General features: G+C 42.2%; 3 protein-coding genes across 5 annotated transcripts in view; 1 reads left to right on the top strand and 2 right to left on the bottom strand.

Moving 5' to 3' along the window:
• The window catches only part of KPNA4 (karyopherin subunit alpha 4), a 29,032-nt gene extending 27,771 nt beyond the window's left edge, over positions 1 to 1,261 (bottom strand). The window contains exon 1 of the mRNA XM_074592949.1: positions 740 to 1,261. Within this exon, the coding sequence (XP_074449050.1) occupies positions 740 to 808 (69 nt within the window). The 5' untranslated portion in view covers positions 809 to 1,261. The remainder of the gene's footprint in view (positions 1 to 739) is intronic.
• The window catches only part of B3GALNT1 (beta-1,3-N-acetylgalactosaminyltransferase 1 (Globoside blood group)), a 29,248-nt gene continuing 6,833 nt past the window's right edge, over positions 1,225 to 23,639 (top strand). Inside the window, exons 1-3 of one of the 3 annotated variants that reach the window (XM_074592965.1) lie at positions 1,225 to 1,673; positions 11,646 to 11,810; positions 22,472 to 22,720. In XM_074592965.1, coding sequence (XP_074449066.1) covers positions 11,800 to 11,810; positions 22,472 to 22,720 — 260 coding nt within the window. In that variant the 5' untranslated portion in view covers positions 1,225 to 1,673; positions 11,646 to 11,799. Of the gene's footprint in view, positions 1,674 to 11,645; positions 11,811 to 22,471; positions 22,721 to 22,844; positions 23,308 to 23,639 lie in introns of those variants that run through there. The other 2 variants (XM_074592963.1, XM_074592964.1) reach the window with 2 other exon arrangements.
• On the bottom strand, positions 20,005 to 20,589 carry ARL14 (ARF like GTPase 14). The gene has a single exon (XM_074592966.1). It carries the CDS (start codon positions 20,587 to 20,589, stop codon positions 20,005 to 20,007), a length of 585 nt encoding a protein of 194 aa, XP_074449067.1.

Raw genomic sequence — 23,639 nt, 5'->3', positions numbered from 1 at the left:
GCTACAAGCCACAACTGTTCCTACATTCAGTAAACTGAACAGTAAAAGAGTAACATTCACCCTGTTAAAAAAAAAAAAGGGGGTTGTTTTTTTTTTAATAATAATCTTTACTATAAAGCACAGGCAATAACTAGTTCATTTATTTGCTTGAGTATCCTACAGCAGAACACCCAACTGGGCCATAATGCCTGACTCAGGCTTTTCGGGGCTACTCAGCGCAAAGGACGATTATTAAGCACTAATAAGAAATTAAGGTAACAGCCGTACGAAAATACGGCCGCTGACGGCGGCAACACCTCCACCAAGCTAGTCCCTAGCCAGAACGGCCCCAGATCAGGCCCCTGAACGCGAGGCCAGTGGGGCCCGGCCCCGGTTCCTGTCAGCCACGGGGCGGCGGGATCCCCCGGGCCGCGCTGCGGATCCAGCCGGGCGGCGGCGGCGGCGGCGGCGGCGGCCGTTGCCCCCCTCAGCTCCCGCCTCCGCGCGGCGCCCAACGGCCCGGCCGCGCCCGGCCCCACAGCGCGGCCTCCCCTTCTCCTTCTTCTTCCTTCCTCCCTTCCCTTCCCTCGCTGGGCGGCGGGGAGCGGCGCTCCCGCCTCTCGGCGGGGCGGGCAGCGCAGGCCGCGGCCCCGCCGCGGGCCCCTCGCCGGCGGATTAGGAAAGACGCCACACGGCGGCGGCGGCCCCCTCCCGCCGCCATGGCCGGCCGGCCCCTCCCGCCCGGCGCCGCGGCGGTTACCTCCAGGTCGCGGCCTTTGTTCTTGAAGTTCTTCAGCCGCTGGTTGTCCAGTTTCTCGTTGTCGGCCATGGCGGGAGGGGTGGGGGGGAGGAGGAGGAAGGTGGGAGGGAGCGCGGCTCCTCCGCCTCCTCCCGGGCCCGGGCCCGTGCCCCTACCCGAGCCCACCGGGGTTTCCCTCTTCCCAGCGCCGAGCCCGCTCAACGCCCGCCGGGCTGTGGCGCGGCCGACCGGCAAGGCGAGACGGGGCGGCGGTGCCCGCTCCCCCGGCGGCCGATCGCGCCGGTAGCGAGGGACGGCGCGAGCGGGGGAGGGGAGGAGGGGGAAAGAGGGGCAGCCTCGCTCTGGGCCGGCCGGCCGCGCACGCCGATTGGCTGCGGCGCACGAGCCCGGCGACCAATGGGAGAGGAGAGGCGGAGGGGAGGGAAGCTGCGCGGGGAGGTGACGCGCGCGGTGACGGAGCGGGGCCTTCGAGGTGTTTCGGCTGGGTCCCCTGAGCCGCTGCCGCCATTTTGGGTGGCGGGTCGGTGCGGGACGGGAGGAGGAGCGGCGGGCGGCCGTGCCCGCTCCGCCCTCCCCGCCGTTTCCTCAGCCCAAAGCCATCAGCGGCTTATCCTTCGTCCCGCTCGGCTTTGCATTCGCTCCCCTCAGGGGAGACGTCGCCTCGCCCCGCGCCACTTTAAAAAATAAAAAGGTGGTTTTTTTAATAAAACTTCTACTTGCAGCCGCAGGACGGCAGGGAGCGGGTAGCCGGGCTGGTGCGGGGCGGCGCGGGAAGGAGGTGCTCGGCTTCCACCGAGCCGGCTGAGGGGAGAGAAGACGGACGGCGGTTTGGCCCCGCACCGATGCTCAGCAGGGTCACGCCTGTGAAGTTTCGGAAAAGTACTTACTATAAGATGGAGCAAAAGGAGCCAGTGCAGCTGTCACGTTTGGCATGGTGCGGATTTTAACACAAACCACTTTTCTTTACTAGATTTGGCCCTAAGCACAACTAATTTTGGAAAGAGAAGGAGGTAGTGCACAGCAGCAGGTATTTTGCAGCCTTTGTGGAGACATGGGTAAGCTCGAGTATTAACATCATTTGTATGCAGATGTGTCAGCAGGATTCTGCACTATTGGGAAATATGCTCATTTATGGTGCATAGCAACTGTGGACCAAGTTCACAAGCAAGGCTTAGTGGGAGTATTTCTGATAGGGATGATCAGTATTGGGAGCAAAATAATTTTTCGGAAAGATCAGGTTTCATGGATCTTTCTAGTTTCCTAGCATGATGAAAAGAGGCCAGATTGGCTTATTTGGGTCCCAAATAGATTGCTGTCATCTTTTGGAGTCTGCTGTCTCAGAATTTTTTACAGGCCGATGGCTTACCACTTTGATGATGACAGTCAGGTTAAGTGGCATTGATGATGACAGTCAGGTTTAGTGGTGGTGGATTTTGGCCAGCAGTAACTGCTGTAACTCACTGTCAAGTGATGTAGGTGAACACCGTTTCCAAACTAATTACAAGCTTTCATCAGATAGGCTTTTCACGTTTGAGTATAGTCATAAGTGTTACACATGTTCATAAACTCCCTTCTGGGACTTAAAGCTTCCTTCCAGGATGCTTTTGTCACAAGCAACATTACCAATGTTTTATACAAACTGTGGTGAGCTGCAAAAAGTCATTCCTGAATTTGCACTGAACACACCGTCACAGGGAATGATGCCATGAAAATTCCATAGGTGTGGTTTGTTTGATCACAGCCCAAGACATTTTGTTCATGCTACATATTGTGGCTACCAGAATGTGCCCCTGTATTAAGGTAGATCCTAACTGTAAAGCATTATTTATTGGGAACTCACATCTGATAAACTATTGCCTTTTGACAGTCACTCTTCAGAAATACACCACTTCTATAGCTTTTCTGTGATGCAGGTCATTAGATGACAGAGAGTTTCTGGGAAGGTACGGAGATCAACAATTTCCAGAAAAAAAAATGTGGTTTATTTACAAAATAGCCAGTGTCTTTTCTTCTCAAAGCTCACTTGGTAATGCCTGTGACATTTGGGACTCAGCTTTAACTTGTGAGGAAAATAAGCTCAGAGTAGTACCTGTTCCTTTCAGTGTTCCAGAATATTAGGAAAAAAAGCTGCTATCCAAACTGTTTAAGCTAACCTGGTAAATTTTTATTGAAATGAGGTAATGAGTATTGAAAGAAATAGATAGGTACCCTTGCAGAGCAGAGGGGATTGTAACTTTTTTCCTACTTCTATCCAGAACGTAGTACCTCAGTGCATAACTAGAAGCACTCACTGGAATGTACGCTGCCCTGATCCTGCATGTAGTTTGTACGCGGTCTTAGTGATTGGAAAATTAAGTTGGGGGTTGTGGGGATTCCTCTCTGTTAAGTCCTGTATATTGATCGAACTCTCATTTCATCAGCGGCCTTATGATTTTCCATGGTGCTTGTTGAGAAGCCAAAGCCGTGATGGGAGACGCAGTCTCCCAAGTGTGTAAGCTAAGTCACTCAGAGATTTATGAATATCAGAAAAGAGAACTTGATTTAATTCTTTGTGAAAACATGAGGAGGATGATCTTCCAGACTACGGGGTACTGGGTGTTTTATCTCTGGGAGATTTCTCAGAGGATGAGGCTCTGTTCTAAGAACGAGTTCTCACCAAGACTGAAAGTGGCAGAAGTCTGAGCCACCACAGCCACATTTGTTGCATAAATAATGTAGCAATGACACAGCAATGTGGGTAGGGTAAATTAGTCAGGGTTAATTAGTCTTGGTGGTATTTCATATAGGCATAGCTACTTGTCTACCAATATGTAAACCATTTTGTTCAAAGCTGGTGTAGGTACATCAACCCCTTCACATTTCAGTCTGGATATGCAAAAAAGACACTTACATGACATGGCTACATACATTTTAAAAAGTAATGCAATTTGTCCATTTGGCAATGTTTTAGAAAACTACATAGAGAAAAAGAAAAAAAAGCATCTCTCTAGCTAGTGTTCTTACTCATTTTGGTTGGTATCACAGCACAGCTGCCTCAAGAAAACAGGATATTATAAAAGTATAAACATGCCAATATCATACCTCACTGTTTCAAAATTAATGTATGTCAAATTGATGCTGTAATTTCAGAAGGAAGTCTTTAGTAAAGAAACAAAAATATTAAAATATGGAACAAGTAAAATTGTGTGAAGTCTGGGAAACAAGAAATTCTATCAGCATCTTCTATTTTAAATCAGTTGAATAGAATTCATGGGTAGTTTCTCATTGCTTTTAGCTTCTGCACTTACTGTTTAAGGAAATGATCAGCAGGTAAAATATTTCACGTTACCAAATTGGAAATCTCTTATATTTGCTATGGCTTTTGTTACATTGAGTTTATTTTATAACCCTGTATTTACATCCAAATGGTTTGAATTAACTCAGGTAACTGCCTACTTTTGATTTAATTTTCAGTCGTATTTTAAGGCTGCTTCCTTTTGTGATTAAAGATTGTGTTGTATGTTTCACAGGGACATGCCAAATCCTTTGTATTTTTTATTCTCTGTCATCTTTGAAATTGCCCTAGCTGAACATACCTATTGTAATCGTGGAGTTGATATGATGGAAATAGTATTACACTGACAACCATGCTCTAATACTTTTTGCTGAACCACAGCTTTTTACATAATAAGGGTATGAAATCCAGAGAGAGATACCTAAAAATAACAAAGGTTTAACTAATAACTATTACAAGAGATGTGAAAATCCAGGATGCAGCACTATGAATCTGTTATTCTGACTGACTTATCTAGTTGTACATTTAAAGTTCAGCTCCTTCTGAGGAAGTTATGCACCAATTGGAGGAAATACAAGAATTTTAACAAGTAAAATTGCCTTGCAATTTTATCTAAAAATAAAAATGAAAGTATCAAAAAGTTACTATTACATAATGGCATGAAGTCATTGGTCTCAAAAGGTATTTTACAGATATATCAATAATTTGCTGGTTAGTTGTGTCACTTCCTTTGAGGAAGAATTTTAGTGTCCCTGAGAAACATTTTTGCAGAATGAGTTTTAAAATTTTGTTGCCCCAAAAGGATTTCTTTGTGAGCAGTCTCTTAAAGCACAACTGAGGCTTTGTCTCAGCAGAACATGGTCATTAATAATGAGATTGGACTGTAGTACATTGGTACTACTGTGCTACATTTCCTGACCGTCTCTTGAGATTGTAACTAGTTAGGCTATGAAGATAAAAAATATATGGTGTCCAAGACCCAACCCAGAAGTTTATGAAAGAAAAAAACATTTTGCTCCGTCACTGCTCTTTTCATAGCTACCTTTTCCGTGTCTTCACTAACCTAAACGTATACATGCTCATCCAACCTCTGCCACCTCCCGCTGCTGCCATGCTTAGCACTGACTATGTAGCATGTGGTTGGGGAAGATGCACATTCTCTGGCGACCAGAACTGACTCAATGCTCTAACTAGTAACAATGACCTTTTAATGAAGTCATCTCTCTGTTGACCTTCCCTCTGTGTTCTTGGAAAAAGATTGACAGAGACAAGGGACTGAGCAATAATCGTGTCACTTCATGAGTAACCATTTGAAAATAACTGAGAATCACCAAGGTAGTGTTCCTTGGAGAATCCTCCTTCAAATCCAGACCTGTCCTAAAATCACATTGCCACATCATCAGATCTAATATGCCATTCTGGTGTGCATAGTTTTCTTACTGTGTACCTTTATAGGAAATACAAGAACTCGCTTCACTCTTACTAAATTTTGTATGTTTGGAGGAAGACTATCCTTCAATGGTCTTTGATCTGTATTTTTCATCTGGTATCATCTGAAGAATAATTTAGTGTTGACTTCAGTGAAGACATAATCAGAGATTAATCAAGTGCGTTTTGTTTAACTGTAGTCTAATTAATCTGTTTAGCTCTCAGAGGAACAATTACCATGTTATTTTTGTATTGGTTTGATTTTACCTCAGATCATCAGTGTAAATCTCCCAACACTCGGAAGACCAATCTTGAAGAATAGACCAGTTCCCTTCTGAATTCTTGGTGTTGTGGCATTGGGCTGTCTTTAAAAATAAAACTACGGGATAGTTTGATTCTAAATTAGTTTCTCCTAGAAGGATATGTTTTGGCTAAATGTAGATGCCTACAACATAATAAATTATGCATATAATGCAAATTCTCTTTGTATGATAATGTTCAAACCTCACATGATATTACAGTACAAAGCTCTGTATCTTTTTATATTTTTGCATATTTCTTAGATTGGAAAATAATAGTAATGCAAATATAAAGATGTGAATTAGGTTCTGCTCACCTTCCAATCCTTCAAGCAATAACAGGGAAGATAGTGAGAGCTGCCTTAACCTCTCATTAAGGAGTCCTTCTAAATTATTCGCTGCTGGCACCTGAACATAAAGTTGGAGTAGCTTGAAGCAGTTATAATTTGTGTGGGATTTGAGCTGTCTGGTGATGTATAGGTGCTAGAAAGGAGATACCATTTGGCAAGGAGGAATTTTTCTCCACGATACAAGTTTCCAGTTGATGTAAGGAACCAATTTTGTCACTTTTCAAAGTTTCTGACACAGAGGATATGCTGCATGGGCATTGTGCTCAGGCGTATGAAAATTCTGGCTTGCCACGCAGCTACATCATAGAGATGATTTCAGAGATCATTTGGATCTCTAAAAAAGAAAAAAAAAACAGAAAAAAGGCAGCATATGTATGTTTAAAATGGCTTTTAGGCACTGTTGTGCCGTCCATATCTGTATACACAGCTAGACAGATTTGTGTTACAAACAGTTTACATTTACAAACAGGTAACATATTTATAATTTGTGAATTTTGCACTTGATTATGCAATTAGAAAATATGTAATTATCAAGTAATTTTGAAAATGTCTTTCAAGAAATACTGTAGATTGATCTGAAATATTTTACTCATATATTTTGCCCTAAACATACATTTAGGTAAAATGAGTCACTGCAAATGGCTTTTCATAGTCAGTAAACCTATCTCCTTAGTATAAGAAACAAAATATTATGCAAAGCTGAGAAGATTTGTGTTGCAGATAGAAAAATTCTCATTAATCCTGGGGTTTATCTGCCTTTTCAGACTCAAAATGGAATAGCTAGTATTAACAAAAAAGTAGACCACTGGACTGCTGGTAGGATATTTTATGATAATCTTTCATCTGGTATGCAAACACAGCTATTTGTTTTCCTTTTACACAGAGTGTCTCCAAGTCTGGAATCCAACTGCACTTGCTGGACAGTGAAACATCCATATCAAATAATACCTCAACTTAAACTGAGGTCAGCTGTGAATATTGCACCAGGTGGAAAAGATATAAAAACTGCCACATACAAATAGCAAATATACAAAATTGAACTTCACAGAACAGGGACTTTATTTTAAAAGGGACATTATTAGAAAAATTAACCTACATGAGATTGAACAGGACCAATCCAAGTAAAGCACCATGGTTTTCCTGGGCTGCATTAAGCAACTCAAGTTCTTTTGCGCTCGTTTTCACTTTTCCCCGAAGTTCTGTGCTGTAGCTCCTTAGCATGAAAAGCCTTTTCTAGGGAGAGCTAGAGGTGCTGACAGTTCTGCTGCTGAAGGAGCGGGCAGGTGGAGACATAATGATCCCAGAGGCAAGTCAGCACAGAACCCTTAGCATGAGCTAAGCGAACCCCACACCATGAGGCAACAGGTCGTGAGCAGCAGATGCCATGCTTGCATTTCAGACCTCCCCCACTGAGGTAACAACCCCCACAGGCTGCTTTCAGGGGAGATAACTCAAAAACACAGTTTTGCAGAAGACCGCACATTTTTAATGTTAAACCTAGGAGAAAATTTGATTTCTACACACTGAACGCTATTTTTGCATTTAGTCTTCTGTCAGTGTGTTAGAATAATTTTTTCAGATGTGCCATTAAGCAGCTAGTACCTCTAGGATGTCACCTTTTAGTGCAGAGCCTGATTTTGCCTGAGCCCTCTATAGTCTCTTCTGCTGTTTTCTTATTTTACCCATTTGAACTGCTTGAGCCAGACAGTAATTTTTTCTCCCTCAGAAAATGTTCACACAAAGCTGAAATTCCTTCCTGAGCAATAGCTTTATTGGTCGATTCTTAATTAGTTGCTCAAATGTGCTTCGCCCCAGTTGTATGCCATCTTGTAATAAAAGGCTGTACACTGACTATCTGCAGCATCTACAACAAATCCTGGTATCACTGCTGACCTTTCCTTTACTCTTTCTGTTGTCTAGAGGCATGTGAAACCAGCAGTATGATGGTCCATACATCTGGCATGGATGCATGTCATTCCTTTTGAGCTAGAAAGACATATTAATACTGCTATCTTCTTGGATAAATTATTAACTCTCAAATTACAAACAGCCTTCTGTCCTGCTTCCCTCCTCACTTGAAAAAAAAGTTGATATACAGTGATTTTAGGTAATTTTTCAACTTGTTTTTCAAATTGTTACCCTAACCTACTGGTTTAAAGTTGCTTTTTGATGGAAGTTGGCTGAAGTCCTTTGGATGACGGGAGAAAAAAAAAAAATCTGGACCACAAACTCTTAAGTAAACAGCTCTCCTATCTTTTGGCTACATTCACTCTCACGCAGGGTTCATTCTCTTGTGCCGCGGGACACTCGGTTGTATTCAAAAGCTGTCAAGTTCTTGTACATGTGTCCCCTTTATATTTCTGTGCCCAATTAGAACTATTGGTTACACTGTATTCTAGCTTTTTTGTATTCAGAATAAAATGTTATGTTTTTATACTTAGAAAAAAATACTCTTTAATCATTAGAACTATTGGTTACATTGTAATCTAGCTTTTTTGTATTCAGAATAAAACGTTAGGTTTTTATACTTAGAAAAAAATACTCTTTAATTGGAGTGGTACTTAAAAACTCACTTCATAGCATCAGTTCATAGCATCACTGTTTCTCAGAGTAATGAACTGCCCAGAACTGAAAATCAAAATCAGCCTAGAACACCCTAAAACGTCCAAAACATAGTAGGATTCAATGCCTTTCCATTTATAACGCTTTAATCATGTTGTGCAAGACACTGAAATTACTGAGAGATGTTCTTGATCTTGGTTTCAGTGCCGGCCGGTATCAGATGTTAATGAAGCCACAGGCCGGTTGATGTCACTTGGCCAATTTAGTTTTAGTGCTCTCACTCATTTAACGCTGTCCCTCGCCAGGCTTGCTTTCCTGTGCTTATGTACAGCCTGGGTATTACAGATGCCTCGAGGATCTCCTCTCACAAGGCCTGTTTGAATTTGAAACACCACATAACGAGCACTTTTTTTCTAGTTAAAGAGCTCTAGATATTTTTCATTTTTTGGAGGCTACCGTGTGATTAGTTACAAGATAATGCACAATATTGTGTTTCTTCAAAAGGAGAGGCTGCAAAACAGATCCCCAGATGGTGTGAATTAAAGGTAGTTCCTCTGGCTTCAGTGGCCGTTTGCTGATTCACATCAGCTGAACATCTGCTCCTGTGATTAGAAAATAAACGTAGGGCTCCCACATGACTGCAAACACTAAGCAGGAGGCAGTCCTGTTAAAATTTGTGATCAGAGCTTCAAAGCTATCTCTGAAATAGCACATGAGCCTACTTCCAAGTTATTCTGATTTAATGTAACTTTAATAGAACCTTTGATTTTGGAATTGCTTTTAATTTACATTGGTGATGTTTTCTACAGTTCAGCCTATATACACTCAGTTTTTAATGCATTAGATCAGACCATTTGAAGACAAATTTATAGATCACGAAAAGGCTATTGCCAAAAACATTTCTTGGTAGCAGAGACAGAGCTGATTGCAAAATCCATTAGCTGCAAATAGCCCAAGATGAACAGGAATCAGTCGTGAATCAGCAGATTGTGGAGCTGCGCCTTCCTGCCTTTGTCCTAGCTGCTCTAGCTTTCAAACAGAATGATTTCCTAATAAAGGCATGGGAAGAAAATTACATTTGAGATAAAAAAGTGAGGAAATGGTTAGTGAAATGAGCCATTTCAGCGTTCCCTGGAAGAGTCAGGGATATACTGTTCCCATGCTAAAATAAATTCCTTCTTAAGAAGCCCCTAGAACAAAGTCATCCTCTGGTAGCACTGCTTGCTGATGGTAAGACAGTGACAGAAAACTCTTCTGTCGCAGATGCTTGTTTTGGGTGAGTTCCATAATGTTTCTTCAAGGAAAGGAAAACTTAATATCTGCTGGTAGGCCTGGGAATTCCAATATTCTGGATTCTGTTCCACTGGACTGTCTGTAGAAGGGGAAGTAAGTCCCTTGCCCGCATATCCTTAGTTCCTCATGCTTTCAAATGGAAGGATGATTCTCAGAGCTGTATTTTAAAAATTAATATATACAATATGCTTAGATAATTAAATGCAAGTATGAATTGCTAGGTAATATGTGTTTCACATTGCATATAGAAACACTAATAGGATCGCAAAGCTAGACACATTTATGGGAGCATCTAAAATTTAAGCGATCTTATTTCTGGCTGTTAGCAGTGCCAGTGAGCAGAATTTAGCATATAAAATGGCATCAAATCCAAGATGCATCTTTTATGCAACAAAAATGTAAATGTCCAGATGCAGATTGCTATTGTCAATGCTGCGTTTCAGGCTAATTTTGCAAGGAAACTAGAATACATAACTGAACAAGGAATTTCGAAACGCTGAAGGACTGATATTGAGTAGAGATGTGAAAATACCTTAAGTATGCGTATCTCTGTTACACAGTAATAAAGAAAATGAGTACTTCTGAGCAGCAGCACTAACGAGGTCCATTCTTGTAAGGATTTCTGACTGAGCTCTCTTGATTTTCTGGTGTCTGACAAGGGGCAATACTTCTGTTTCAGCTTGTCTTTCGGGGGTAATAATGGCCACATAATTTTCCTGAAATATATAGGATTTTAGTAGCTTCAAGAACTCTATGCCTCTGTCAGATCACCTAGATCAACTCTTTATTTTAATGATCGTTACTTCTTTTTATAATTAAAATCTCCTTTTAGTTATGTACTGGTATTCAGGGCTGTTATAAATCACTACCAACTTAATGTGAAAAAAAAAACCCAAACATTTTAAGGTTAATGGCAATTCCAGTTTAGAAACACATAATCTAATAAGCTATGGAGTAATTTTCCTTTCTCCATTGTGGTAGTCTGAGCGTGTGGGACAGATATGATGGGATTTTGTAGTGTTCCTGCAGGAAAATAATGCTGCTGGCATGGAGAAGGGAGCGGGGTGGGGGTGGAACTGCTGAGGAGTGAAGTCAGACTGTGAGAATGGCACTTTGGCTATCCTGGATGCTGTAATGACTGACAGGGTATTTTTTGCAGTATAATACATTTGAGTAGACTGTGAGTGACACTTGCCTGCAATCTAGGAAATAGAAAACCGACGTGAAGCTGACTTGCATTCCCATCTGTTGCACAGAAGATGTTGAGGCAGAATTACCTGCCTAAAGATTTACACTTGAGCCATAGCTGACAGCGTACATTTCACTCTAACAGTAAAAATTGCTTTTCGGTAAAAGTAAAAAGCAAAAAGACAGAAATAAAATGAAGGGAAAGGGAAAATTCTCCCCTGGCCAGCCAGGAAGAGAAGCAAGGGGGTCCCCAGCCAAGCTGCCTCCTCTGGGCTCCTTTCCAGTGCAGCACGTGTTCCCCCACAGTACCTTTCCCATAGTAATGAGCTACTTTTCATTTAGATCCACTCAACCCACTATTGATTGTTCCTGCTTATGATGCTGTTAGCGCACACTTTAATGAGGAGCATGTGTTGCAAACTAACAGGTTGTTAAGCTTTGGACATCTATATTACTGAGTTATGTTTACTGAATGTTGAAATGACTATTGTCTGCTTGTTTTTTTCCCCTAGCATAAACCAAAGGCTACGACCAAGAGGTGGGAAAAGGTGGGAAAGAACGCGTCATTCCTATGCTGGTGGCAACTGCTTCCCTTGAGAACCCACCATAACAGCCATTCATGGATTGTAGGTGGACAGCCATGAGCGTGACAGCACAAGGATTCTCATGCTGGGGAGGTAAGTTTGGCTGCTGTCACAGGGGGCAGCAGGCCAGGATGAGTGCTACTACAGAACTAATATTGACGTTACTAACATGAAATAGTAGCACGGACCACCAGCTTAGCAGTCAAATATTATACCAAGTTTTTTTCCAGAGTTATGTTCAATTCTCATTAACTTCAAAAGATGTTTCAAGTAAATGTCAGGCTTGTTCCTTTGTTAACTATGGCTCACTCTTCATCTTAAGCTACCCGTGATACGAAAATCACTGTTCATTCTATAGAGCAGATTGCAGGAGGGATTCCCATGAGATGTAAACACAGTTTTTAATCCTCTCAGCATTTACATGCTGTAAATAAATCAGAACCCTGTGAAAGAAGTAGGAAAAACTTAATACAATTTGTTGTACATTTGAATTACATTGCTAACATATTAAATAGATTTTTAATTACAGTTAGTGAGGCTGGTAATACCAAGACCTCCAAAGCAGAAGAAAAAGCAGATAGAGGGAGGTCCTGTGGTACTGATGTAAGTAATCGCATACGGAGGGTCTCCCTGTTTCAGAGACAGTTCTGGCAGCTGGACTGTTGTTCCTCCCCTTTTCCTCTCTGGTGGAATGGTCAGTCCAGTGGGTTGGAAATGCTGCGAAAGGATGAGATAATCCAAAAAAGAAAAAGTTAAGGTCAGGGGCTGTACTGTTGTGGTACTTTCTTGACAGTGAGGTACTCCAGTGTGTGATACTGTTTGCATTCATTAGCTAAACGATTGTAGCAGAGTACTCATTCAACTATGGGTCATCTAGAAAATGTTTGTCTTTTTTTTTTAAATCAAAGACTGAAGTACAAATGAACAGAATAACAGGAATTAAGTTTTCATCAGAGAAATCTGTCAAATAATTTTTTTCAAAATAATTTAGAGAAATCTTCTGATTTTTTTTAAAAATATTTAATTCCATAGAGATTCAAGTTGAATTGGAATATTTACTTTTTAAGTGACTCAAACCAGCATTTTTTTAATCAGATAAATACAATATTAAAGTAATTGCATTTCTTTGTTTTGACATACTTCTTTGGAGAAACAGCAGTTTGGACATCACTCACTGTTATGAAATTTCTGTTTCATACAATGCTCAATGCTGTACTTTTGAAATATTCGTCTGAATGTGGAATGAAAACAAATGTGGATTTTACCTAAAGTACAGAAATTTTCATTTAACAAATTGTTACTATCAGGTCTGTAAATGCATAATATCTGCAAATAAGTCCCATCAATGTTGTAGTTAGGCAGTTTTGGTTTGAAAAAGAGATGTACGAGATTTTTAGCTGTGTGGTTTAAACCTCAGAACAGAGAGTCAGTTCTCATGCTCATGTTGGCACCATTTGAATTTTCAACCAGTTTCGTTTTTATGAACTGCAGTATGTCTTACGCACCACAAGATGTCTCAGTGTGGAAATGCTAAACTTTATACAAGTGTTTTTATAATATTACTCAATTTAGGTAAAGATTTTCTAGTATTTGACTTGGGTTTTCCATAATACTTGGCAGGGGCTTTTTAGTAGCACATGAGAAAGAAAAGCGTATACAAATTTACCCATTAGTGTAGGCAATAAATTGTTTTAAGTGGTCAATGAACTGAATGACTCACTGGAAAAATCTTAATCTTTGAAAAGCAAAGGCTCAATGTATAGCATTTAGTAAGCAGGCGATAGCTGAGAAATATGAATAGCTAAGAATATGTCTTCCTTAGCTGGTTAAATGGAAGAGCTATTTTAAACGACTGTATTTAATTTCCACGCCATTTGATTTTAATAAGATGGCATATTTTTTTAATGACTTATATTCAGTATTAATATTGTTTAGAGTTAGTATAAGGAGCCAGTTATTTGCATAATAATTTCTCAAAGGTTACATTATCTTTGGGGCCTAATGCTACTAAAATCTATGAAATAGTTGCTTTTAGTATGTAATATATGTTCAGAGAGAATACACGTGAAGTAACATATGTGAGGACAAGTAGGAATGCTTGCCTACATTAAATGTTTGTTTTTAAATAAGAGAAGGCTTCTTAACACACTATTATCACAAGAGGGGAATGCAAAAGCCACTCAAGAGTTGATGGCTGGAACACGATTTTTTTGGCTTTCTATTGCTTTGTGTATCTGCATACACTTAGTACTGTGTTTGTCCTGAGAACTTTTCTCACCTATTTTTCTTTTCTCTGTCCTTTCCTATTGTATTTCTTTAGCTTGTCTTCCTCCACTTCTCCTCCTGCTTAACTCCTTATATACTTTTTCTATAGCGTACTATTTCTTACTTTACCTTTTTAGATAAAGCAGAGTAATTCAAGCTGGATTTGTATGCCCTCACGTTGGTCTGCAACATGTGTAAATAGCAGATGAGCACGTAAGCATTCATATTGTGAACAGCTATATTCATTTTAGGTGTATTGAACCTTACATTGTAAGTCCTTAACGAAGGAAAAAAAAGAAAACATTTTAATTTAGTCAAAAGCCATCGCATTGTGTTGTGAATACGTGAAATTACAGCACCCAGCAGTGGAGGCCTGGGCACGAGACCCAGCCGGTGGGGACATTCTTTTCTCATGTAGTAGTTAAGCTGTTTACAGAATGCCTTTGCATTTTGTTTTGCATCCAAATGATATGAAGGATTTTCACATGAATCTCTAATGGCCCTAAACTAAAATAGAACTTTTCAGAATTATGAATCAGTTAAAAAAAGGCTGAGGCTAGCATTCTTCAGTGATTAATGTGTATGCTTTAGATAAAGTAACTGAAAACTATTGATTAAGGCACAGTTATCCTTTAACAGCCAAGCACAATTGTAAGGGAGATTAGCCTTTGTTTGGATCAATGAAATTGTTGCTGCAGTTCCCAACTATGTTTGCTAAAAAAGAAAGAATACGCATGGCTCAGGCTTCAGAGCTAGATGGTTTATTTAAACTCACAAAATTACATGTTTTAGTAGATATTTCATGAGATTCAGCCTACTTAGGGCAGTAATATAAGGTCTAGAAACTCTTCTCATCAGTCAGGTCGTATATGAAACACAGAACAAAAAGATGATCTTTGCACCAAAGAAAGCATATTCTAAGGCTAGAAGGGAACAGAAGAATAAATACGGGGAGAACAAGGAAATAATAAAAGAATACTCATGAAAAGATATGGGCTGCAGCCTCGTCATAAAACCCTAACAGCTATTGTCAGGATTTTTGCATCATGGGAAAGTGCTTTAAGGAAGGATCTGAAAGTAAACAATGAAATGGTTTTGTAAATGTGTTTGGGTAATTCCAAGTATAAGGAGCAGCATGAGAGAAAGCACCTAAACACTCAATGAAAATCTAATAAAAAGACCATGAAAACTGACATCGCCATTTTGATAACTGGTGAAGGAAAAGGGAAGTGAGAAAAGCTCTGCTATGCAGAGACTTGCAAGTATAAATATGTAGCTGTGGAGGGAGATGCAGAGCTGACAGAGGGTGAGGGGAGGTCTCTCTTGGTGGCAGCCCAACTTAGCGCTAGATGCGGTACAGTTACACTGCAAACACGTGTGGACGAGTGGGAGTGACACAAGACCATTTATCACAGCGAAAAAACAGAATATTGTAGAACCTGCAACACAAGCTAACGCACAATTTGTTAAATTCACATGCGTTCAAAATAAGATGTGTTTGGACTTGTTACTGTTTTATGAATTTATATTTGCAAATTGTAGCTGCAGTATGGTGTGTGCTTTGTAGGCAGGGCCTCCACCCTCAAGAGTTTACATCCTAAATTACGGAGGCTTGTATAATCTAGCCTGCGTGATCTGATGAGATACATGTCCAGAATCCTTATGCCTGTGCTGAACAGGAATACCTGAGCTAATTGTAAGTGGAAGAAGTTTAGTTGTAACAGCACAGAACTCAGTATGGGTCATTTACTTTGTGAAGAAAGCCTGCTTTAAGCAGTTTAATATGCACACAGCACTTCAAAATATTGTATTCCTTTGCAGTAGACTTAGAACTTGATGTATGAAAGTCTTTCCTTTGGTTGTTTCAGTTAACTTGTCAGAAATGAGGAGGAGATGGCAACAGAGACATTTTGAGTAACTCGCCCAGCTCTACATTACCTGATATTGAAAAAGCCTTGTCCTGCATTCCTTATACACTACACTTCCCTTTGATTCTGCAGAATATTTAATTATTGTGAGACTCGTCTCCCAGGCAAAGGGAGTATTACTATCCAAATTTGCAATGGTTTCTTATGCTGCTCCACACCTTCCCTTAAAATAGCATTTCATCCCACTGGAACTATGTTCAGTGAGCTCCATGACAACTATTTCAAAACTCAGAAAGCTGATTGTGATTTTATACCACAGTAATCTTATCAACGAATGGGCAAAAGGACAGTTCCCCATACTCTGGATTTGTCAGCTTTTAAATTGTCACATCCAAACATGTCCCAGTGGATAATCTCCTTGAGAGGGCACAGGATACAGCATGCCTTGGGTTTCCCAGTTTGTGTTTCGCAATCTAAGATACGTACCATTTATTTCTTCATGGATGACTATTATGTCAGCAGAAACAAACAGGAACAGCAAACTTTGTGTAAGAAATATCAGCAGACACTAGAGGACTTGTACACTTTAGCTACCACATAGTTGTAACGCTTCTACCGCTTCAGTGCAGTCGCACAAGACTGCCAGTATGCATCAATAAAAAATGCGAGAAACACCAGGGTGATCAGGGTGTGATTTATTAGGAAAGCTCATGAAAAAAGTTCCCAAACCTGAAGCAATATAAACAGCTGGGGTGGGGGCCAAACTCTCTAAGGCCTTTCATCCCATGCAAACTTTTCAACTCATAGACATTGGTTCCACTGCCAAGGGGGGACAGCATTCTTCATATTCTAATTTTTTACCTTCTCAACGCACCCTGAACCCTTCAATTGTCCTAAAATTGTTTTTAGTGAGTAACCTATATAAATTCTAAATAATAAAATAAAACTTATCCAGGAATAAATTATGCTTACGATGCTGTGGATTGTATTTTTAGCACAAGCAGAATTCCACTTTGTTGTGCTCTGAAACGTCAAGACAATTCTGCTCATTATCTTGTTCAGCCCAGCAGTCAAAAGATAGGAAGCTCTCTATCACAGGATGAAGCGCTGAAACCCCTTTGTAACTTCCTTGCTATTGATTTCACCACATAACACGTGATGGCATCGGATATCAAACAATTTCCAGGCTTCTGATAGGGACCAAACAGTGCCCTGGGGTGAGTACGCGGGTGAGGGCAGAAGGCGCGGACACTGCGGTGAGTGGCGCAGGGGGCCCTGCTCCCTCCTGCCTCTGCCAAGTGACCGTCCGTCAGAACCAGCCCCAATCTGCTGGTGTGCTGGGGAGACGCGCCGCACCGGCTGCAAAGCGGGCAGCATGGGGACCTGCTCTGCATCCTTGCAGAACTGAACCAGAGGTTCCACCTCCTCTGCACCTTCCTGTCCACGTAATATGCTTTTTCAGGGATCCTTCCCAAAACGTGGTGAGCAGCCAGGGCGATGCTTTACTCCAGGTGTAGAAAGGAAATTCTAAACAGTGGATTCTATATCTTCCGTCTCCTCATCCTCATCCTATTTACTCATGCAGTATAGAAAAAAGACCAGCCTGCTCCAGGAGGAGAGGAACTAATTAACTCTGGGCTCTGTGGATTTATGTCCTCTTGTAGGCTCTCTTGCGGCTCAAATGGAACATTTATCTCCTCGGGGATTAGTCTTTTGTACCTCATCAGCTTTGCTTTCACTGGGGCACCAGTATGGCCACTTTTCTCTATCTCACTGATTTTTTTAAATTAAACTTTCAGGTATATAATTCCTTTGAGAGTGTGCACCCCGTGTCCAACCCGATTTAAAGCTTAAAAATTATTCAAAAAGGTAGGGGTCTCCACGGGCAGAATAAAATGGGCACGGCTTCACTTTCTTAGGAAACCAATCCCTGAGAAAAATCAATTTTTAAGTACTTGATATTCTCTAAAGTGAATGGAATTGAGTTTATTTATTTCGTGTGAAGGATGATGTAAAACATTTTCTTCAAGTCAATGTGAGTATCACTTGATCTAATTTGTTAACCTGCAGAAGGGACCGTGTGCCTGAAAGCTTATTCTCTTTTTTAGCTGTATGAGCTGGTCTATTATACTACTTTATTTCTCCCTTCAGAACTTGCTTCTTGTCTAATTAGAGACCCTGGTGCACTCTCATTAAATCTCTCAAGGAGTTTTATTCCCTGGGGAAGTCCCGAGGCCAGTGAACTAGATTCAGATTGATAATAGACACATGATTAGATTAAACTAGTGGGAGAATTCAATATGTAACCTATGCATTCAAATGTTTATAAATGTATTGATCTGAAATACTACATTTTTTAGCATTGAATTGTTGGGTTTAGAAAAATAGTGTTCTCGTTGTAGACTTTTAAAAATATTTTCTGGGACAGAAGATACTTTATATTGAGCCTAAATCATCAGACCAGGCAATGACAAGTCTAAATATTTGCTCTCCTTTTAGAAATGTAGTCTCAACATGACTCAGGATTTAGCCTGTGGTAATTACTGTCAATATTAATAACAGCTTCTGTTGAGAAACAGTCCTTTGTTTACTATTTCAGCAAATTCACCTGATGATTTTTTGTGTTTGAATAATACATGCATGAGACAACAGGGTACGTCCGTGTGCTTTTCTTGCTGCTTCACCCTACTATAACTTGAAAATCCTGCCTGTTTATTAGTAAGAACTAAATGTAAATCTCTTACGTGAATTACTTTGCGTGATCATTTTGTCGCAGGCGAAAAGCTCACAAGCTGACCCTTGCTGCAACTTTTTCAGAGTGCTTAACCGGGAAGTTCGTTTTGACAAGGGACTGCTGAGGCGCAGAGTGATTAAGTGACTTGGCCACGGTCAAAGATTGTGGTAGACGTAGGAAAGAAAAATCCAGCTATCTAAGCAAGCATCCTAACCACTGGAGCATCCTACCTCTGCAGACATTGCTCAAGAAGGCAGAAATAATTGGGCTGTATTTTCTGGGACTGTATAACCAATAATTAGACGGTGTCTTTTCTCTTGCTTTTAAAAGAGCAGGCCCTATTAACTTTTCAGCCTTAGCGTTAAAACTGTTTTCATGGTTGATTCAGTTCAATTAGTCTTCCAGTTATCAACCCTTTGTTGCTTTAACGGCATTCACAATACTAATTTGCTCCTTCATGAACCAGGAAATCTGAACAGAAATTTCATTTGGAATTTTTTTTCTACAAACTGTAGTAATAGGATTAGAAATTTTGTGCAACTTATGTCAAATTTAATCAAACCTAAATTTATCAGTAACAAAGTTTCAGGCGGCTTCAGTACAGGCAGGACAGGATCCATCGAGATCTATAAAAAAATGACTCAAGGAGCCAATTCCCCCCATCCCTTCCCTCTTTATCCCGCACCCCAAAACCGAGGGGGATCAGCGCTTCGTTGGACCGATCCCATACTGGCTTCCATTGCTCTGCTCTTGGCTAAGGATGGCAATCCGACAGTGCAAAGAAATGGGCACATGGAAATCTGTAACAAAGAGACATCAGACCTACACCTTACAGACAGTACCGGATCCCACTTTTGTCTGTGGCTCGATGAGGAGCAGATCCTGTTAAAATCCATTTGGAGTAATCAGTTCTAGAATGCAATAATACCCCAAAAATATTTCAGATTCCCAGGTTCTCTTGAACATAACTAAGAGGTTAAGCTCTAAAATGACTATGTTTTTACATGAGAAATACATCCACAGGACATTTATTATGAAAGAACATTTTCTCTCGCGCTTTTCTTGCTGAATGAACGACTTGGTTATTTTACGTCTTGGCAAAACAACTTCATTTAAGCATTTTAAGCACTGCTCACCAATTTTGTTTCCACTTGCTAAAGTTCAGAAGCTCAGCTCCACCTTTTTCATCGTTCAGCCAAGACACTCCTGAGCTGAATAAACCCGAGTATACGATCACTAATAAAATGCTGCAGAGTAGTATCACAGAAGCATCTGCAGGTATAACAGTATAACTTAATATTGTCAAAGTTCTTTATAAATATTTACTTATGGGAGTTCTCCAGAATCCAGTATTTCCAGATTTAGTCTGTCCAACAAAATATGCTGATTAAAGTTCACCAGAATTTGATGACAGAAATTCCTAAAGTGTTTTGATTTCCTTAAAGACTGTAGAAGTCTCCTTTGATCTGCTGTACTGTTTTGCAAACGTGGTTAGTCTTTGGAGAGCTTCTGACAAACCTTCTCCTGTGATAGCACAACAGGGTTGTACGTACCAATTTCTGTCACTGCAGTATTTCTTCATGTTGAATCTCCTGGTTATTTCCTCAGCGTTCAAAGCTCCAGGCAAATCCTGCTTGTTCGCCAGCACGACGACTGGTACGCTTTTTATAAATTCATTCTTTAAAATGAGTTCAAATTCTTTCTTTGATTCTTCCAGACGCTGCTTATCAGAGCTGTCCACAACATACAGCAGTCCGTCTGTGTTTTCCAGGAAATTGCACCAAACATGTCGCATTTTCTGTTGTCCTCCGACATCCCAAACTGTCAATGTAAAATCTTTCCCGGTTTCGATCATATCAACATTAAAGCCGATTGTTGGAATTGTTAGAAAAACGTCATTATACTTGAACTTGTACAACAGTGTAGATTTTCCTGCAGAATCGAGTCCTAACATCAGTATAGTCGCTTGCTTGACTTTGGAGTGTTTGGTGTTCTGGAGGCCCATTTGCGCCGGGGTGTTCTCCAGGAAGCCTTTAAAGCTGGAATTCGCTGTTTCCCGTGAAGTCAATTTCTGTCAGAAATATGTCTTTCTTCCTCCGTGAGATGAAGCACAAAGAGTCAGGAAGAGGAAGGGGAAGAAGCAGCTTTGCGCTATGAAAATCAAGTAAAAGCACTGTACAAACACATGCTGGCTTTTATCAACTTGATAATAGGCAAACAGCATTTATGAAGGTGTGCTGTTCCGTGCCAAGCCTGTGGGTGGAACAACCATGAGTAACATACCGATTGGTCACAAGCGCAAAGGTTGCAGCCTTCGAGCCTGCTTGAACAGTGAGCCACACTTACATGACCATTCAAGAGCTCTTTACCTTGTAAATTTGTCTGTGCTGAACAAGCAGCAGCCCGGTTATACTCCCCGATGCCTTGGTCCAGGGAACCGCTAGCTGTCTGCCCTGTTTCAGTGGGTGCCCAGAGATAAACCCCTTTGTCAATGCATCCGCAGCCATTTCGGAAAAGAAACGAAATATAAATGCAGCTAGGGAGGAGGGGAAATGTTAAGGTTTGTCCATACTTACCAGTCCACAAAATGACAAGGTGCCTGATTTATCGGTGCTTCCCATCTTCCAGCAACCCGTGAATCTCGAGAGGTTTCTGATGTGAGTGTACACGGGCACATGGGCTCAGTCAAACCACGACTCCACGTACAAACGTGCTCTGCTCCACGGGCTGCCTCGGACTCCGGCCATCGCTCCTCCTGCCCACGCGCGTGTGGAGTTGTCTGCTCTGATTACAGCGTCAGAGTTGTGTTTGTACGGACAAGTTTAACTGCACTCTGCATGGCGGAGACTAACTACAGATCTTAGGACCTGGTCATTACTGAGACTCAGCTACATGAAATTAAGAATTTCCATTAGCTTCATTACGCTCCGTTCTGCTGCCCACTGATCTACGATCAAGATTTCCTTCAGGAACGAGAAGGGGGGCAAAAACTGAGTCTCAATCAAAGCATCATTTTGGACCAGCACTCTAAATAGTAGAGGGGATAGAAAATTTAGTCTAATATTATTTAATTCCTATTGAATCTCTGGTTTTTTGACAGTTAGGCCTGCGCTGGTCTGGTCCAACGCGTACCAAGTATTGCAGTACTCATTTGCCCTTATACCCAGATGCACTGCTATTAGTTATTGCCATTTGTCTTTGCTTCAGAAAGTACATCATCAGCAAAAAAACATACAGGTCTTCTGGCCAAGTGAGCTGCTGACTGATAGGGTAATCATTTTGATAATTACGACATTGGTTGCTCAGATATTACACGTTGCGTAAAATAAACCTCAGTCTTGACAGACAAGTTATAATCTGGTTTTCCTTGAAGCTGAAAGGGTTATATCAGAAGTAATTGGGGGCAACAAAAGATGGCAGTGGCATACTCACTGTTGTGCATTTTTCATATTTAATAACACGTATAGATTACGTGTAGGATTTTTTTTCAGGAGCAGGTCACGATGTATTAAACCGGGGAAGAAAGTGTTTGTGTTTCTTGATAAATAATGTATAGGAATGAATCAAAAGTTGGGGAGACAGGAAACTATGCAAAATGCATTATTAGCACAGTCAAATGAATCACAATTCCCTGCAAAATAGCATGCCACTTCCCTGAAATATGGTTATCCCGATCAAGGGCAAACCCTCCCTTCTGTGCGGGCTGAGACAGAGTGGACGGATGCTCTGTGTCCCTGGGTCGTGCCGTGATTTAAAGATTACTCTACATATTTGCTCCAACTGTATTCGATATTGGTGGTCTCAACTGTTATTTTATTACATCAGAGTGTTAAAGAAGTAATTAAGCAACGCCCAACTTTTTACAAGCTAATTACATTTATTTCCAGGACAGAACAGCTGGCTTCTGAAGACTCCGTGGTTTTGCAGTTTTTACCTGTACCTGAGTCAAACGCCGAGTTTGGTTCCGAGTGCGACGTTGGGATGCCGAGCCCCGTCCCGTCCCGGTTCCCCGCCTTTCTCCGGGGTTCAGAGCCCCGGACACCGCGCCGTGCTCCACCCGCACCTTCTGCATCTGCATTTGCCCCCAAAGACGAGCGTTTGGAAGAAGGAGACCTCTCCCTTCGCTTTGTCCAAAGGTGCGTTTGCTCTGCCGGGGTGAGGTGCTCCCGCCGCTGTGGGGTTTGCCTGCAGGTTCAGCTTGAAAACCCCAGACTAATAAAACACAGCCGCGACAGCTGATTTGCCATCAATTAATCTGAACTCAAGCTTTGCACAATAAACCTTTCGTAAACTATGGCAGTTTACGTAAACTCTGCAGGTTCCCAAGTTGTCCAAGCAGGATATTCCACTGCGGGCTTTTGCAACGTTACAAGATGCCATTAAGGCTGCAGGGAGGCTTGGGGGTGAATCTCGCAGCGAACAATTCTAGCGGCTGAAGCTGGAGAGGAACAAGTTCCCTTTGCAGACGCCCGTCTCCTCTTCCCCGGAACCCCTCACTTTACCCTCACGCCCGACCGCGCCGAGACTGCTGCGGCAGGACGCAGCCGGAGCCGCGCTGCCGGGACCAGCCCAGGGAAGGCCGAGGGGCCGCCGCCACCATTTGCCGAACCCCCCCCCGGGCCGCCGCCTCGCTGCCCGGCCCCGCCGCAGCCCCCGACAGCAGGCGGCGGAGCCGGCGGGCGTTTCCCGCTGCGAGGAGACGCGGGCGGCGGCACCGGGAACGGTAACGCTAACGGTGACGGCCGGGCGCCACGGGCCTGAGGGGGCGGGCGGGCCCCGCCGCCATGTAAGGCCGCCACGGGGCCGGCGGCCGCCCGCGGGGCTCCCCGGGCGGTGCTGAGGCGGCGGCCGGGGCACAGCGAGGGGAGGGGGGGGACCCCCATGGGGACAGCGAGGGGAGGGAGGGAGGGAAGGGACCGCCGCCCCATGGGGACAGCGAGGGGAGGGAGGGAGGGAAGGGACCGCCGCCCCACGGGGGTGCTGAGGGGAGGGGGAGGCTCTGGAGGCGGCGTGGGGGGCAGCCGCCTGTGTGGGTACCCAGTGCTCTTCTGTCAC

This window comes from Larus michahellis, chromosome 6, assembly GCF_964199755.1.
Source record: "Larus michahellis chromosome 6, bLarMic1.1, whole genome shotgun sequence".
Lineage (NCBI taxonomy): Eukaryota > Metazoa > Chordata > Aves > Charadriiformes > Laridae > Larus > Larus michahellis.
The sequence above is the reverse complement of the archived record's forward strand: the minus strand, read 5'-3'. Positions and strand labels throughout refer to the sequence as shown.

Bases quoted from the DNA above. Each gene is read 5' to 3' on its own strand.
- ARL14 (XM_074592966.1), bottom strand. From the start codon at position 20,589: ATGGGCCTCCAGAACACCAAACACTCCAAAGTCAAGCAAGCGACTATA.